Source organism: Trichechus manatus, unplaced genomic scaffold (genome assembly GCF_000243295.1).
Source record: "Trichechus manatus latirostris isolate Lorelei unplaced genomic scaffold, TriManLat1.0 scaffold00083, whole genome shotgun sequence".
Taxonomy (NCBI): Eukaryota; Metazoa; Chordata; class Mammalia; order Sirenia; family Trichechidae; genus Trichechus; species Trichechus manatus.
Window position 1 is genome coordinate 11,561,345 of NW_004444019.1, and position 17,655 is coordinate 11,578,999.

The window sequence follows — 17,655 nt, forward strand, 5'->3', positions numbered from 1 at the left end:
GAGATGGATTGACACGGTGGCGGCAACAATGGGCTCAAGCATAACAATGATTGTGAGCATGGCACAGGACCAGGCAGTGTTTCGTTCTGTGGTGCATAGGGTCCCTATGAGTTGGAACCGACTTGACGGCACCTAACAACAACAGCGATACTAATATGTAGTTTTATTAAAATAAGATCACATTTTACACATTATTTTGTAACTTGCTTTTTTTTCCACTTAAAATATGTCTTCAGTGTCTGTCAACACATTTGGTTCTTTTTCGTTTTCAACAGGACAGAGAGCAGTAACTCAAAGATGCATTTTTGGCTCTCTCTATACTTACCCGCAAACTCACCTAGTGTTCAGATTTGATTAGATAAAGCCCTTCAGCTAACCCTTGCTCTGCCAACCACTGACCCTCTCTCCCTAACCACTGACTCAAAGGGACACCAGGAGAGTGACTTGAAAGATCTTCTCAATCTACATGAGGAGAACTGACAGAGGACCAGATCTTTCCCAGTGCTGGGAGGGGGACCAAGATGAGTGGTGAATACAGTCATACAATAGTTAATCCTGAGGCCCACAGACACATTATAAATGCAGCATCCTTGAAATGTAACTCCTCTTTCGATTATGGGCACCCAGTCATGCAGAGCCCACTTGGAGCAGGAAGGAAATTTTATCTGAAGATGTTAAGTTCAAGCTCCCTTAAGTTAAAATTACCATAGGAGGCCATTCATCCCCACTTCACTTCTCCTACTTCAAAGTCTTCTTCCCTCTTTTATCTTTTTCTTTTTTATCTTTTCTATGCTTTCATTAGCTGGTCTTTTTCTCTTTTTAGCTTACAAAAGAGTAGATATTTTGTAAGTCAAATGTCAATATGCCAAACATTGAATATCCATTTTTGTGAAATGCATAGAATGTATAATTACATACACTGGTAACAAATGTAATATTATTTACTTTGTGCAATGGACTTACACATAATTGATTGACCAGGTATAAAGACGACTCTATACAGAGAGCAAAGAGCATTCATCTTTAGTTTAAGCCTTCATCCAATAGTATGCAAAGTTGGAGACTCCACAACATAAGGAAATTTTTTACAGAATGTAACTTGTTTGAAGAAAAAGCAAGTGACATGATTCTACTAAGTGGTGTCTTCATGACTAGACAGGCCACAGTGCATCTGCTGTATCATCCAGGAAACCATGTCTCCAGGACTGAAGCAGGAGCTCTTTTCTGCCGAAAGGTAATGCTTATGAAACGAGAGATGTTATGGAAGGCTGCTCCATAGCCCTAAGGCTTCCTGAGTCACTAAACTTTCTGTCCATTTCATTGAGGTTAAATATCATGTGATTCAAAATTGGATAGGTAGGGACCCTCATCCATTGCTGGTTGGATTGTAAAATGGTACAGCTGCTGTGGAAAACAGTATAGCAGTTCATCAAGAAGTTAACATAGAGTTATCATTTGACCAAGCAATTCTACTCCTAGGTATATACCCCAGAGACTTAAAAGCAAGAACTCAGATACTTGTACACCAATGTTCATTGCAGCATTATTCACAGTAGCCAAAAGGTGGAAACAACCCAAGTGTCCATCAACAGATGAATGGATAAACATAATGCAGTATATACATACGATGGAATATTACTCTGTCACAAAAAGAAATGATGTTCTGATAAATGCTATCACATGAATGAACCTTGAAAACGTTGTGCTAAGTGAAATACTCAGACATAAAAGGACAGCTATTATATGATCCCACTTATATGAGATGTATAGAATAGGCAAATGCTTGGAGACCAAAGCCTGTTAGTGGTTGCCAGGGGCAGATGAGGGAGGAAATGGAGTATTGCTTAAGAAGTACTGAGTTTCTGCTCATGGTGCTGAAAAAATTGGAAGCGAGTAGTGGAGATCAGGGCCAGATTAAAGCATGTAAGGGCCCTAAACACTGGTAATGAACCCAAATGTGACACATGCCATTTTAGTGGAATGAGATGAACTGAATTATAAAAATTTTTAGTGGATATGAGGTTCTAAGATTTTTTACTATATACCACATTTTCTACAAAAAGAATATTCTACAACAAAGAAAATGAGTCAGTGAACTTAGTTGTTTCAACAATCAATCTTAAGTGACTATCCACCAATTTTGCTTTACACAGCTTATGCTTCAATTTGGATGCTTCTTTTGTAATAAATGCTATAATTATAAATGAACAAATGAAAAGATGTCATAAAAGAAAATTTAATGATCAGAAAACAAATACTACAACGAATTACATACTTTGTTTTAGATAGATCTTTCATCTCCAACATGTTATAATTTAAAACATTTCTTTCTATTCTTTGCTCTTACAAATTCTTCGATGATTTCATCACAGTTAAGCTGCTGAACAATATCTACTTCCATACATAACAAGGATAATGAATCGAGTCTTTCTTGAATCATTGGTGTACGATGAGGTTTTTTGAGTCTCTTTAGGGGCAGAAATGAGTGTCCTGTTGTGCAGTTTATGATCATTAAAGTTAGGAATATGGGAAAGCGATTTCAACACTGGGAAATATGAATTTTATTTTATCTTCTATTATGGAATCATATATGCCTACCTAGGTAAAATTTGTCTTTCCTGTATAATCTATAAACTTAGTTCCCATGTAAGAATGAAATTGTCACACTTTTTCCTAAAGGTTTCTATTTAAGTCATCAAGATAAGCCTGCACTAATCTCTTTGATGTCTTCATGCATTCGTTATCAGGTATATCCACATTGTTTAAAAAAAGGAAAATCTGTTTGAAAGAACTTCATACACTTCACCCCTCTTTTCATGCAAGATTCAAGTGTGTCAGTGATGGTGTAGTATGTGGATATGCAAAACTGATCTCTGGCACTCAGTGATACCTCTGGAGCACTTCCATCATTTACTTGTTTCTTTCTTATGCTGCAGTGGTGAACTGCTTGATAATCAGTATTTGGGAGTTTCTGCTTTGTGGTGTTTTCAAAATTTTCAAAATCCTCTCTTAAATTATGTAAATACACTATTAATGACTATAGAGAGCTGTGCATGTCTTTAAATTTACTTCTGAATCTTGGAGAGCTTGACTCATCCAATGAAAATGCTACAATATATTATTCCACATAAAACTCAAACCAAACCCATTGCCGTCTAATCGTTTCTGACTCGTAGCGATCTTATAGGACAGAGTAGAACTGCCCCCATAGGGTTCCCAAGGCTGTAATCTTTACGAAAGCAGACTGCCACATCTTTATCCCATAGAGCAACTGGCAGGTTCGAACCAACAACCTTTCAGTTAGCAGCCAAGCGTTTACTCACTGTGCCAACAGTGCTCCTTCATTATTCCACATGACCAAAATAAATAGATACTCTAGTGTTAGCATTTTGTTGGCAATGTTTTCAACTTCCTTTTGGTATCTCCTTTTTGTGCCTGGTCTTCAACAATATTTTCTAAGGCATCTAGAATCTGAGTGTACTATTCTAGGATTGCACTTGTTGCTACAGCATGCACTTCCCAGTGTGTATTAGAAAGACATTTTAATACTCAATCATTTGCCTAAATATGTTTTTAAGAATTGCCCGTCAGTGAGTAGCAGTGGCAAAAAAAATGTGTAGAGTAACTGAACAGTTGAAAAAAGATCAACTGCTTCTTCAGGACAACAATCTACTGCTCTACATCCTACAAGATTAAGCGAATGTGCAGCACATGGTATGAAAATGGCATATTCATTACATTCTAAAATTTTCTGTTGCATGCCCTTATAACGCCCTGATATATTGGCAGCATTGTCATAGGACTGGCCTCTACACTTAGAAAAATCAATTTTGCAAACGTCACATAAATAGTGAAGTACTTGATTTGCAATTTCTTCACCAGTATGACTTTTTAAGTTAGTAAATGTGATAAATGACTTGACAGGTTTTCCATCTGTTGGAGATATGTATCTTAAAACAACACTTAGCTGATATGTATGAGAAAGATCAGGAGTGAAATCTATAGACAAACTGAAATATAGAGCTATACTTATTTTGCTGAAAATAGTTGATCGAACTTTATCACTTATTAAATTTATTAATTCTTCACACATTGTTTTAGCAATATACAATGGATTGCTCTTGCCTGTGTTACCATGTTTTGAGATGTGACCTGCTAAAAATGGATCAAACTGAGCAATAAGTTCAAGTAAACCAAAAAAATTTCCATTTTGTGGGCACCCAAACACTTCATTTCTTCCTTGAAAGATAGTCCACATTCAGCAATTGTTATAATGACAGCAACAATGCATTGCAAAATGGCTTTCCAGTAGTGATGTTCTTCATTAATTTGTGTTTCCAGTTCATGAGTTAAGCCAAAACCATGTCTTTGGTTTAAATATGACAGCATACAGTCTCTGTGGATTGAACTGTTTTCATGTTTGTCAGTCGTATTCGAGTTGCAGCAATCACTAAATCCATCCATAGCAAATCAAGAATTAAATGACTTAGGACTGAATAGTTTGCAAACAAAAAATATACAGAGCTGACTGATGGAGAATACAGTAGCCATTCCCTCTTATAATTTTCACCATTAGCTTTGCACCCGAGAAATATATTCTGACTACAGAACCTTGTTTGTTTACCATCCAGAAATTTTCAACATGACTTTTCAAATGGTCCACTGTGATGTTGACAATCACTTAGCCCCTTTCAATCCAATAATTTACATCATTAGAAGAAAAATTATTCCACAAAGCAGGATCTGTATTTCTGTTATTTATGGGGTCTGCAGATGCAACAAGTTCAGATTCTAAAATAGTTTCACTTTCTACATCTTTATTAATTTTTTTACTATAGCAAGGAATGGAACAAAAAAAAGGAATTTGGAGAAAATTCTGTTATATTCGTATTGCTATTAGTAATTTCAGCACTAGCAGTGCTAGTACAATTTGTACCCATTAAACTTGAGCATTCAACAGAAAAAGTCTCTTCTGATACATTAAGTTTTTAAAAGGAAGTTAATTTTGGAATCGTTTTTAGGGATTCACAAACCCTTTACTTTTTATCTTCTTCCAGTTTTCAATTTTGTGCTCCACTTAGTTATTGCCATTTCATTTTACCTAGACATAAGATTATGTCACTTTTTAAATTTGCTTCTACTGTAGCAAATAAATTTGAATTGAAAATAAATAAAATTTACAAAACAAGTAAAATTTATAAAATTTCCATTCAAATTTAGACGTTAACACAAAAATTTATATTTGAAAATTATTTAAAAAATTGATTTGGGACATGTAATTTTTTATTCAGGTCTGAGATAGTGAAAAGAAATAGTACTTACAAGGCAGTCAGAAATAATTTCATTCGTTTGTCATACGATCTTTGTTGGTGGGCCCTTCGCAGATCTCCACAAGCGTTTTCATCTGAAATAATACTTAAAAACTTGCGTGCTCACTTCCCATCCTTTGATGCTGCGTCTTCGCAGTTCATTGCACTACTCTGATACGTGAAGTGGGCAAAAGTGATCACAAATACAAGGGTACCCTCATCCTAAAGATGCATTTTGGTTCGCTTTGCACAGGACCGGATACATCACGAGTCACGCTGGCATGTTCTTACGTGGTTGTTGAGAGAGAACTGAATGTGAGGTTATACCCAATCAATCTGAAATGAAAAGGAAAATGTAATGGTTATTGTATACAAAATTTATAAGATGGTAGTAATTTCATCTGTGCCCTGCCAGTTCCCTTCCACGGCAGTGCTCGTTTTTCCTTGTGTCCTTTCTGCTTGGCATCTGTGGGTCTTTGTTTTGGACAATTGGTGCCCCTGTTTTGTTGATGCCCTAAGCACATGCTTACTTTGCTTATTGAATAATCTGTCCCTGGTGGTGATGTTTGCACAATCTAGTGAACATAATTAAAGTTACTGAATTGTATACGTTAACATGGTTGAAATGGCGATTATTATCTATTTTTTACCAGTTAATTTTTAAAAAGAAAAGGATAGCAAAACAAGGGGTCAGACCAAAGGCAGTAGGTGGGTCATGTTCTGTATCTCCACTCTTCAATCATCACAGGACTCAAGTAGTGCTATGCAAGGCTGGGGTTCAGGTTCTGCCTTACATCAAAGTGAACCTTTCTGGCATATTGTTTTGAGAAATAAAAATTCTTAGTCATGCTACTTATGGCTGTTTTAACCTGTTTCTTTCAGACACCATTGTTCTTATCGCTTCAATAGCAGTTGTTTCTGCAAAAACTCAGGGTAATATTTTTGCCACGTCTGCACTCAGAAGTCTCCGTTTCCTGCAGATTCTCCGTATGGTGCGCATGGACCGAAGGGGAGGCACTTGGAAATTACTAGGTTCAGTGGTTTATGCACACAGCAAGGTAAGATTTGCTTACTGAATTATAGAACAAGATCTTTAAACTTTTTTGTTGATTGCTGCAATATTTAATCTTTCACAAGCAAACTTAGTCATTTCAGAAGTTAGTTAAAGCAGTTTGGAGACATGGTGTGTAATGGATTGTTGAAAATTCATCATAATTGTCCAAGAAGTAGTAAAGTGAATGGAATCATGCATAATTTTTTTCCTTTTTCACATATTTTTTGCCTCTAAAAATCTTTCGTTCTTCTTATATCTAGGAATTAATCACAGCTTGGTACATCGGATTTTTGGTTCTTATTTTTTCATCTTTCCTTGTCTATCTGGTGGAAAAGGATGCCAATAAAGAGTTTTCTACATATGCAGATGCTCTCTGGTGGGGCACAGTAAGTATACAAATCTGTTTTTTATTCATTGGACATTGTGAAATATTTCCGCTGAATACAATGTAATGGTTCCTATGAATGATCTCAAAAATATTGACTTTAGAGAAGCAACTTCACATAAAGTTACAAAAAAGGTGATAGTAGCTGAATGAAAGTAGAAGAGTAAAATCATAGCATAAAAGATGGAAAAGAGAAAACGGGTAACAGTCTTTCAGATTAGAGATTCCTAACAACCTCATTTTAAAGCTTTCCACTCAAACCCTGCTTTTCCTTCATATTGTTGTTAAAGCATAATTTCCAAAAAATGATAAAATCATGGCTGAGACAGTTATTTAACTCATATTTTTAAAAGTTAAGTCATTATTAATGAGGGAATTTAGTAAGATGTTACAGCCAGCTCAAAGGACTATCCAAAAAACAGACACATTTAAAGATCAGGAATATTGAAATGAATGTGCAAAGAAAGACAAACTGGCTTCTTCCACAGTGTTTGGAGAGAAGTCAGCAGAACCTCACCACACAGAATTTATTTACATGTCGATAGACAAGAATTATCTTGCATTGCTACTAGTTATCTACAACTTAAAACCCATTGCCCTGGAGTTGATTCTGACTCATAGAGACCCTATAAGATAGAAGAGAACTGCCCATGGGTTTCCAAGGAGCAGCTGGTGGATTTGAACTGCTGACTTTTTGGTTAGCAGCCAAGCTCTTAACCATTGTGCCACCAGGGCTCCATCTACAACTTACAGAACTGTAAAACAGCTCAAAGGCCATGAAATGTGGTGGTGTTGTTGTTAGGTACCATTGAGTTGGTTCCGATTCATATTGACCCTATGTACAGCAGAACGAAAAGTGTAGAGTCCCATAAAATCTGAATCAGATAACCCAAGAAGTGTGCTCTAAACAAGGCAGCATTTTCCATGCAAGCACATTGTAAAGAATGTAAATGTTGCAAAGAATTTATAGAACAATTCTTGTAACATATGCCCTAATAAGAATATCACACAGTATGGAAGTGCCTCATGAAATGTGTAAACTAGATTTCTTTTTATTTTATTCCTTTAAGGCATTCCAAGAGGGAGTTATGTGAAAATATACAGCATTTGTAATTGTCTAAAGAGTTTCTGCATCTCTTTGATCCAACAAAATTAAGTTCTTTTTATAAATCTTTAGTAGTTATTTCTTGAGTGTTAGATTATTGCCAGAATAAAAATATATCATTTTCTTAAACTGTCATTAAAACCTTAAGAGGTTTTTTATTTATATGTTTGTTTTTAATTTTATGGAGCACAGATTTAAGATGCCAATTGTTGCGTTGGTCCACCACGCATCAAAAGGTCATTAGCAGGAACTAGAAATCTTGTCAAGGACAAGAAAACTCTGTCAGGGCTTGTATTAAGCAGAGCATGGTATGTTGGTTGCATAGCAGCAACAGCAATAAAATGAATAAGAATCAGAAATATATTCCCTGAAGATTAGTCTGGCTTTTTTTTTTTTTTCCTTAAACCGTCAGAGTAAATATCTAGAAGATTGTGCCATTGGTAACAAAGCATCCTGTTAGTTTAATAATTTGGTTTCCGACTCCTCTTCCCCACTCACAAGCAGTAACGGAAATTTTGAAAGAACGAAAGTGGAAAACCTGAAAGAGCAGTCATGGGACATTCTTAAAACACTTTTTATATGAAAATGAGTTACTTCACATAACGACAAATGAAACCCTATGACTCATGGTGGGATAAGCTGTGTAAACTGAGCAAAAAGGAGGCTTTCCATGCCAGCAAGGGGAAGACAATTTATCATCCCAGCCTTGAAAGCAACGTTTGAATTCAAGTTTAGTTTTTGTTTCTTCTGGATAATTCTAATGTAAATACATTACTGAGACATTTAAGTGCACCTTTTCCCACTGAGATGCTGGTGGTGGTGGGTTCAGCCTGGCAGTTCTCTATTCTTCTTGCCATTATTCTTCCTTCTGTCCTATTACGAGCAAGAATTGCTGTGTTGTGTTTTAAACAGTGTGTGGGACACTCAGAAAATACCTTGCACTTAGTCACCAGCTTGTTTCTTTTGCCAGAATAGACCGCGTAGCAGGTTTTCAAAGGTCATATCTATGACTTTCAGGGGGAAGCAACCTATTTTCATTGATCTCTTTATTTCAGTAATGCTATTTTGGCTGAAGTTTAACCTGTACTTTACAGATTCCTGAATGGCCTAATTATGCCTCTATTGAAAAAAAAAATCTAGTTCTGAATATAAGAGTAAATATTTTCCCAGATGTCAAGCTTCTAGGAATAAAAAAGTTCTGTTTTTCCACAGTGTGTTTGTTTATATTAACTGACTCATTAATGAAAGTGAAGCCTAAAAAGACACAAAAGCAAACAAAAGGGCTCATTACTTCTATTCATTACATGAGGAACATAAACTAGGTCTCCAGTGTGAAATAAAATAAATGTAGAATATTATATCTTTTATTATAGATTAATTGATACCTTAATGAAATATATGGCTGGATATTTTTTAGTTGAAATTTTCCATGTTGTGCAAAATAAAACCCTTAATAACTATGGAAGTATCCATAATAAATAGAGAAATGAAAGCATTCTGAGCTGAGTATTACTAAGCGCTAAGCTTTGGTGAATAAAGGAAATCCCCTGTATTAAAAGAGCCCAGAGTATCAACATTAGGTATAAAAATGCAATTTGTGTCCTATAGATTCAGTATCCCAGTGAATTCCGACTACTAAATACTAAACTCCTTCCATTAAGAAGATGCTGGTTTTGTTCATCAAAAGACTTTACCAATTGAAGGGTAAGATAATACACTGAGGGACTGAATTACTGGGCTGAGGGCTAGGGACCATGGTCTTGGGGGACATCTGGTTCAATTGGTATAACATAGTCTGTAAAGAAAATGTTCTACAGCCTACTTTGGTGAGTAGCATCTGGGGATCTTAAAAGCTTGTGAGCAGCCATTTAAGATACTCCACTGATCCCACCTCATCTAGAGCAAGGGAAAATGAAGAAAACCAAAGACACAAGGAAAACGTTAGTCCAAAGGACTAAGGACCACAACTACCACATCCTCCATCAGACTGAGTCCAACACAACTAAATGGTGCTTGGCTACCACCACCGACTGCTCTGACAGGGATCACAATAGAGGGTCCTGGACAGAGCTGGAGAAAAACATAGAATAAAATTCTAACTCACTCGAGAAGGGAGAGTGTTGACATGTCGTGGGGTTGTTAACCAATGTCATAAAACAATACGTGTACTGACTGTTTAATGAGAAACTATTTGTTCTGTAAACGTTCACCCAAAGTACAATTTAAAAAAAAAAAATTCTAACTCACAAAAAAAGACCAGACTTACTAGTCTGACAGAGACTAGAGAAACTCCAAGAGTATGGCCCCTGGACATGCTTTTAACTCAGTACTAAAGTCATTCTTGAGGTTCACCCTTCAGCCAAAGATTAGACAAGCCCATAAAATAAAACAAGACTAAATGGGCACAGCAACCGAGGGGCAAGGACAAGAAGGCAGAAGGGGACAGGAAAGCTGGTAATGGGGAATCCAAGGTCAAGAAGGAGAAAGCGTTGACACGTCATGGTGTTGGCAACCAATGTTTAATAAGAAACTAATTTGCTCTGTAAACCTTCATCTAAAGCACAATAAAATGATAATAATTTTGAGGAAAAAAAAAAAAAGAGACTTTACCAAAAAAAGTAAAAAGACAAGCTACTGACTGGGAGAATATCTTAGGTAACCACATATACAATATGTGTCTAATAACCAAAATATATATAAAACTTCAACAACTTAACAAAAAGACAAATAACCTAATCATAAAATGAGCAAAGGACTTGAATGGACATTTCACCAAAGCAGACGTTCAAGTGGCCACCAAACATGTGAAAAGATGCTTAACATCATTAGCCATCCAAACCAAAAAACCAAACCCTCTGCCGTCGAGTTGATTCTGGCTTATAACAACCCTATAAGACAGAGTAGAACTGCCCCATAGGGTTTCCAAGGAGCGGTTGGTGGACTTGAACTGCTGATCTTTTGGTTAGCAGCTGAGCTCTTAACCACTGCGCCACCAGGGCTCCCATTAGCCATCAGAGAGATACAGATGAAAACCACAATAAGATACCACTTCACTCCCACTAGGATGGCTAAAATTTAAAAAAAGAAGAAAATAACAAATGTTGGTGAGGATGTGGGGAAATTGAAACCGTTATCCATTGCTAGTGGGAATGCAAAATGGTATAGCCATTATGGAAAACAATGTGGCAGTTCCTCAAAAAACAAAATAAAACTACTATATGATCCAGCAATTCCACTCCTAAGTATATAGCCAAAAGTGTTGAAAGCAGAGACTCAGACAGAGACTTGTACACCGATGTTCATTGCAGCACTTTTCACGATAGCCAAAAGGTGGAAACAACCTAAATGCCCATCAACAGATGAATGCATAAACAAAATGTGGTATATACATACAATGGCATACTACTCAGCCAGGAGGAGAAATGAAGTCTTGATACATGCTACGGTATGGATGGAGCTTGAAGACATTATACTAACTGAAATAAGTCAATCACAAAAGGACAAATATTATATGACCTCACTTATATAAAAAGTGAAGAAAAAGCAAATGTATAGAGACCAAAGTTTATTAATGCTTATCAGGGCAGGAGGGAGCAGGAAAGGGAGGTTTATTGCTTATGGTATGCTGAGTTCCAGTTTATGGTGATGGAAAAATGCATTGATTAAGGGTAGGATTGCACTGCTGATTATTGTAAGTGCTGTCAATAGGTTGTACACTTGTAAAAAGTTGGACTGACAAAAGTTGTGTGATAAACATATTTACAACAACCAAAAAAAAAAGAGTAGCTGTTGAGGCTGCTTATATACAACCAAATACCTCATGGGATTTGGTTCCTTGGTTTGGAGGTTTAAGGTCATGGTTTCATGGGACATCACAATTAATTGGCCTAATAACGTGTTTAGTGTTTCTGTTCTGCCTCTTAGTTCGTTGCATAGTTCCTGTGGTCTTAAAAGCTTGCAAGTAACTATCCAAGACACAACAGTTGGTCTCTATTTGCTTGGAACAACAGAGGAAGAAGCATGAATAGGAGGAGGAAATGGAATTGTGGCTAATTGCCTCCATGAAAAACTGCCTCCTATGTCATGAGACGAGACCTAGGTGGTGCCCAGCTACCATTACTGAACATTTTGGTCAACGATCCTATAGAAGAATCTTGATCAGAAGGGGGAAAATGCAGAACAGAATTTCAAATTTTCATAGACTCCAGATTTTCTGGAGCTATAGACACTGGATGAACCCCCAAAACTATTGCCCTGAGATAAGATTTAAACCTTAAATCAAAAACATCCTCTGAAGTCTTCTTAAAACCAAACAGTAATTTAGCTTAACTAGTAAAAAAAAGTCTACCTTGAGCATTATACTCTTTTAAGAACTATCTATATGGGATCAAACTGACAACAGCAACGTGAAAGATTAGATAGGAACCTTAGGGGCCAGTGAGTTTATGTTACAAGGAGACGAACAACTCAGAAAAGGAGGGTGAGAATGGTTCCACAACTTGAAGAGTGTAATTGATGTCACTGAATTGTACATGTAGAAACTGTTGAAATGGTGTATGTTTTGCTGTGTATATTCTCAACAACGGCAACAACAAAATAAATAAAATTTAAAAAAAAGAAGAAGAAGATTCAGAGGAGGGCTTTCTCCCAGCTCCTTCCTTATTCTTGAGACTGCCATCTGACTGGCTTTACTCTAGCCAGGATAAAGTTTGTCCACTGCAATCTCTGTTCTGTGTCTAAGAAATGGCCATAAACCCTAGGCTCCTTCCTGAGAAAATCCTACCCATCTCCAGTACAAGTTCAGAACCATTTTGCGCTGGACCTGTAGTTCCATTTAAGAAAGGCAAAATCCAGAGTATTAAATATAAAAAAGAAAAGTTGACAATGGTAGAACAGCAACACTGGTACTCAGTGTCCAAGGACACTTACTACAGGTCAAGAAATTCCCGTGAAGTCAGACTACAACACTGCATAGATCTTTCAGAGGAATGGGTATCTGGGGCAAAAACTTTTCAGGCCTATTAGTTGGGATGCTTTTGCAGCAAGTAGCAGAAGATTCCAATTTAAACTGATTTAAAGGAAATGTATTGTCTCACATAAATAGGAAGACCAGAGATAGGAATCTTAGGAGAAAAAGAAGCCTGTCCCCAAGACCAACTTTTGGAGGGATACAATAGTATGATAAGCACTACTCAAAACCAATAACAATTCAAAGAATGTTTATCCCTAAAAACAATTCCATAGAAGTGAATAACAATACTTAGCTCATTGTGTAAGTGAAATAACCCATATAAAGAACCTGATACCAAGACCATAGCAAGTGTCCAATCAAAGATGATGGCTATTGTTGGAGTAGACATTGCTGTTGTGGTTATTAAATGGAAGCTCCTTTATAACAAAAGGAAATGAAAAGGATCTATATGCTTCAAGGCAGACTCACAGCTTAAGCACAGAAGGGGCTTGGGAATTGAGGGTTGTAATGGAAAGATCTTCTGGGTTCTGAACTAAAAAGTCATTGATGGCAGAGAAGTGGAGAAGCAGGGAGGAGACGTAACTCCAGCAGCTGAGGCACTTGCAGCTACTGGAAAAGAGGATCTTTTGATTGCCAGGTAGAGCTGCATTTAAAGTTATTTCCTATTATTATTTTCCTACTTCTGAGTTGCTTTTAATTTATTCTGAAATAATTTAAGATTGGATTTTCCTGGAGTTACTTTCTATTCTTATCTCCTTCTTTCCTGTTATTATTTTCCTACTTTTGATTTGCTTATTATTTATTCTGAAATAACATAAGATGAGGTTTTCCTGAAGTAATTTTTTCTGCTAATGACCTGTTCTTGAAGGCCAGCTTGTCCTCTTGCTATTTACTGGTATTCCTGTGATGGAGATAGTGTTATAGGTTTATAAAAAAGATAAGTACAACAGGAGATGCATAAATCCAGTCTTGAGGAAGCAGCTTAATGCAGCCTCCATCTGAGACTATGTGCTTGAAATTATTACTTCAGACATGAAAAATTTTATAGCAGCCAGAGTTAGTCCTGGAATTCATGCTGAAAATCTTACAATCTTTCTCAAAACAATCAATATAGAAGGCTCTGAATGTAGTGTACTGTGTACTCAACAATTTGTGCAAGCCAAATATATACTGTGAGTCTCATCACCCCACAAACATCTAATAGTAAAATAGGGTGTAAATTTGTGAACAAAGACCTCCTTGTCCTTGATAATACCAGTTCCTCTTAAAAGAAAATCAACTCTCCTTACATTGGGTTCACCAGCACAAAATGTTTTCTGCAACATCTTACAGGCTTTCTGACTCTATGCTGTGTACATAAAATGAAAATGAAAATTTGTTTCCTACTACCAGTGCATCATCAAATGATAATATCAAAGCTTTACTGGCCATGAAATCATCAACACACCAGTTCATGACTATTCAAGAACATTATCAACCACCAAGCAAAAAACTGACGCATACTCACACTCCAGCCCTGCCTGCCAAAGAATCCTACTGTTTCAGGCATCTATAAGTCCCACAGCCATCTTGATGGGATGCCTTTATGAAGTATATTGGTTACAAAGCTCTTTGGGGAATTCTTAAGGGGAAGTCTGTTCGTTTAACTATATCCTCTCACACATGGCTCTGGACACTTTTCTCGATGAATATTATTCCATAAGCACATGCTATATTGAAAAGTATGGAAGAATTAGAGTCAGGAGACCTGGGATTCAGCCTCAATATTAAGATTTCGTTGATGTATGATATTAAGCAATTACTTACAACTCAGTAAAATGGAGACCATAATATTACCCAAGTACAAAGCTGTTATGTGTATTAAATTAGATTAGGACATGTAGATGTACTTTATCAAGGCAAATGTTAGTCATTACTGTTATTACATATTTGACAAGAAGAATAATGTGGAATGCTAATGCCCTGAGCCACAGCAGAACCCAAATTATATGATCCTACCTCCACAAGATTTTCTGATATTTGAAAATGAAGACCTTTCTGATCCATTAGTTCAAGGTGACACAACCTTGCTTGCTGAAAGCAAAGAGGACTTGAAGCACTTACCGATGAAGATCAAAGACTACAGCCTTCAGTATGAATTACACCTCAACATTAAAGAAAACAAAAATCTTCACAACTAGACCAATAAGCAACATCATGATAAATGGAGAAAATATTGAAGTCAAGGATTTCATTTTACTTGGATTTACAATCAATGCCCATGGAAACAGCAGTCAAGAAATCAAACAACATATTACATTGGACAAATCTGCTGCAAAAGACCTCTTCAAAGGGTTCAAAAGCAAAGATGTCACTTTGAGGACTAAGGTGCACCTGACCCAAGCCATGGTGTTTTCAGTCGCCTCATATGCATGTGAAAGCTGAACAATGAATAACGAAGACCAGAGAAGAATTGATGCCTTTGAATGATGGCGAAGGCAAACAAAACTGAACATACAGGCATACATTGGCGATATCACGGGTTCACTTGCAGACCACCACAATAAAGCAAATATCACAGTAAAGCAAGTCACACGAATTTTTTGGTTTCCCCGTGCATATAAAAGTTATATTTACACTCTAATGTAGTTGATTAAGTGTGCAATAGCATTATGTCTAAAAAAAGTAATGTACATATCCTAATTTAAAAATACTTTATTGCTGAAAAATGCTAACCATCATCTGGGCCTTCAGCTAGTCGTAATCTTTTTGCTGGTGGAGGGGCTTGCCTCGATACTGATGGTTGCTGACTGATCAGGGGGGAGGTTGCTGAAGGCAATTTCTTAAAATAAGACAACAATGAAGTTTGCGGCATTGGTTGACTCTTCCGTTCACGCAAGATTTCTCTATATCATGTGATGCTGTTTGATAGCATTTTACTGACAGCAGAACTTCTTTCAAAATTGGAGTCAGTCCTCTCAAACCGTGTCACTGCTTTACCAACTAAGTTTATGTAATATTCTAAATCCTTTGTTGTCATTTCAACAATGTTCACAGCATCTTCACCCGGAGTAGATTCCATCTAAAGAAATCACTTTCTTTGCTCATGCATAAGAAGCAACTCCTCTTCTGTTACAGTTGCATCATGAAATTGCAGCAATTCAGTCACATCTTCAGGCTTCACTTCTAATTCTGGTTCTCTTGCTATTTCCACCACATCTGCAGTTACTTGCTCCAGTAAAGTCTTGAACCCCTCAAAGTCATTCATGAGGGTTGGAATAAACTTCATCCAAACGCCTGTTAATGATGATATTTAGACCTCCCATGAATCACGAATGCTCTTAATGGCATATAGAATGGTGAATTCTTTCAGAAGGTTTTCAATTTGCTTTGCCCAAATCCATGAGAGGAATCACTACCTATGGCAGCTATAGCCTTATGAAATGTATTTCTCAAATAATAAGATTTGAAAGTCGAAATTACTCCTTGATCCATGGGCTGCAGAACAGATGTTGTGTTAGCAGGCAAGAAAACAACTGAACTTCCTTGTACATCTCCATCAGAGCTCTTAGATGATCAGGCGCATTGTCAATGAGTAGTAATATTTTGAAAGAAATCTTTTTTTCTGAGCAGTGTATCTCAATAGTGGGCTTAAAATATTGAGTAATCCGAGAGGCAGAGCCAAGATGGCGGAGTAGTCAGATGCTTCCGGAGGTCCCTCTTGCAACAAAGACCCAAAAAAACAAGTGAATTGATTATATATGACAATCTAGGAGCCCTGAACAACAAAGGCAAAGTTGAAGAATTGGACTGAGTGGCAGGTGGAGGGAGGGATGGTTCAGAAGCAGCGAGGACTTGCCAGACCTGACACAGTGGGGAGCCGGCACCTTGCAGGCTGGATCAGTTGGCCTGCACAGTGAGGCGGGCAGTCGTGTTCAGGATGCGTTTTCCACATCAGGAGAGACCGAGTGGTGGAGAGTCTGCTCAGGCCTCCAGAGCTAGTGAAAAGCAGCGCTCGGGTGGCAAAAGATACATACATGCATTTAACTTACTGCACAGATCAAAAAACACTCCGTTTGGGAAAAACCTCTCTCCCATTTACCTGCTCCCTCCTCGCTCTGCACCGGGTCCCAGGTCAGCTTTAGTGATTGCCTCTTCCCCTGGGACAGAAGTAGGACCTGTCACTCACCCTGAGCCATTCTCCCAGCCTTGGAGAGGGAACAAATTAACAAACAGGAAAAAATAAGCTGCAGCTACCCTAAGCTGGGAACTCAGGGCAGGCACAGCTCCTTTGCCTAGGCACAGGCATAAGAGGTCCATGGACTCTGAATGCCTTTCACCCCTGCATAGACCTGTGGGGGCCCATTTTAAAAGCATAGGCACTCATTAGCACAGTACAACAGAGTATATACCTGAAGCCTAACTTCACTGTATCAGCTATATGGTAGAGTGGCAGGTTCATGACATTTTGCACCTCTCTGCCCGTTAAGCAGGGTCCTCACCTGCCCGCATCAGGGGGCTGAGGACTGGTGGCTCCACCAATATCACCTAGCCGTCTGTGACAGGGGTCCAAGAATAAGTGGAGCCTCCCACTTCTTACAGCCAACAGCACTGGGTGCCCATAGTCCGGCTGCAAAACCCACCCACCTATGCACTCTAGGGAACAGGGACACACTTTCCTCCCAGACACTCAGGGGTAGCCATCAGCCCCCTGCCTTGCTCAGCACCTGAACCTCTACTGCAGAACACTCCATCCAACAGCAGCCAAGTATACTTTCTTTTCCAACACACATGGAACATTCTCCAGAATAGACCACATATTAGGCCATAAAGCAAGCCTTAACAGAATCC

The 17,655-nt window shown here is 37.7% G+C and overlaps 1 protein-coding gene across 1 annotated transcript in view; it reads left to right on the forward strand.

The window, feature by feature from the left end:
• KCNQ5 (potassium voltage-gated channel subfamily Q member 5) overlaps positions 1-17,655 on the forward strand; it is a 604,670-nt gene that overhangs the window by 477,599 nt on the left and 109,416 nt on the right. The window contains exons 4-5 of the mRNA XM_004381376.2: positions 6,192-6,367; positions 6,624-6,749. Of these exons, the coding sequence (XP_004381433.1) occupies positions 6,192-6,367; positions 6,624-6,749 (302 nt within the window). The remainder of the gene's footprint in view (positions 1-6,191; positions 6,368-6,623; positions 6,750-17,655) is intronic.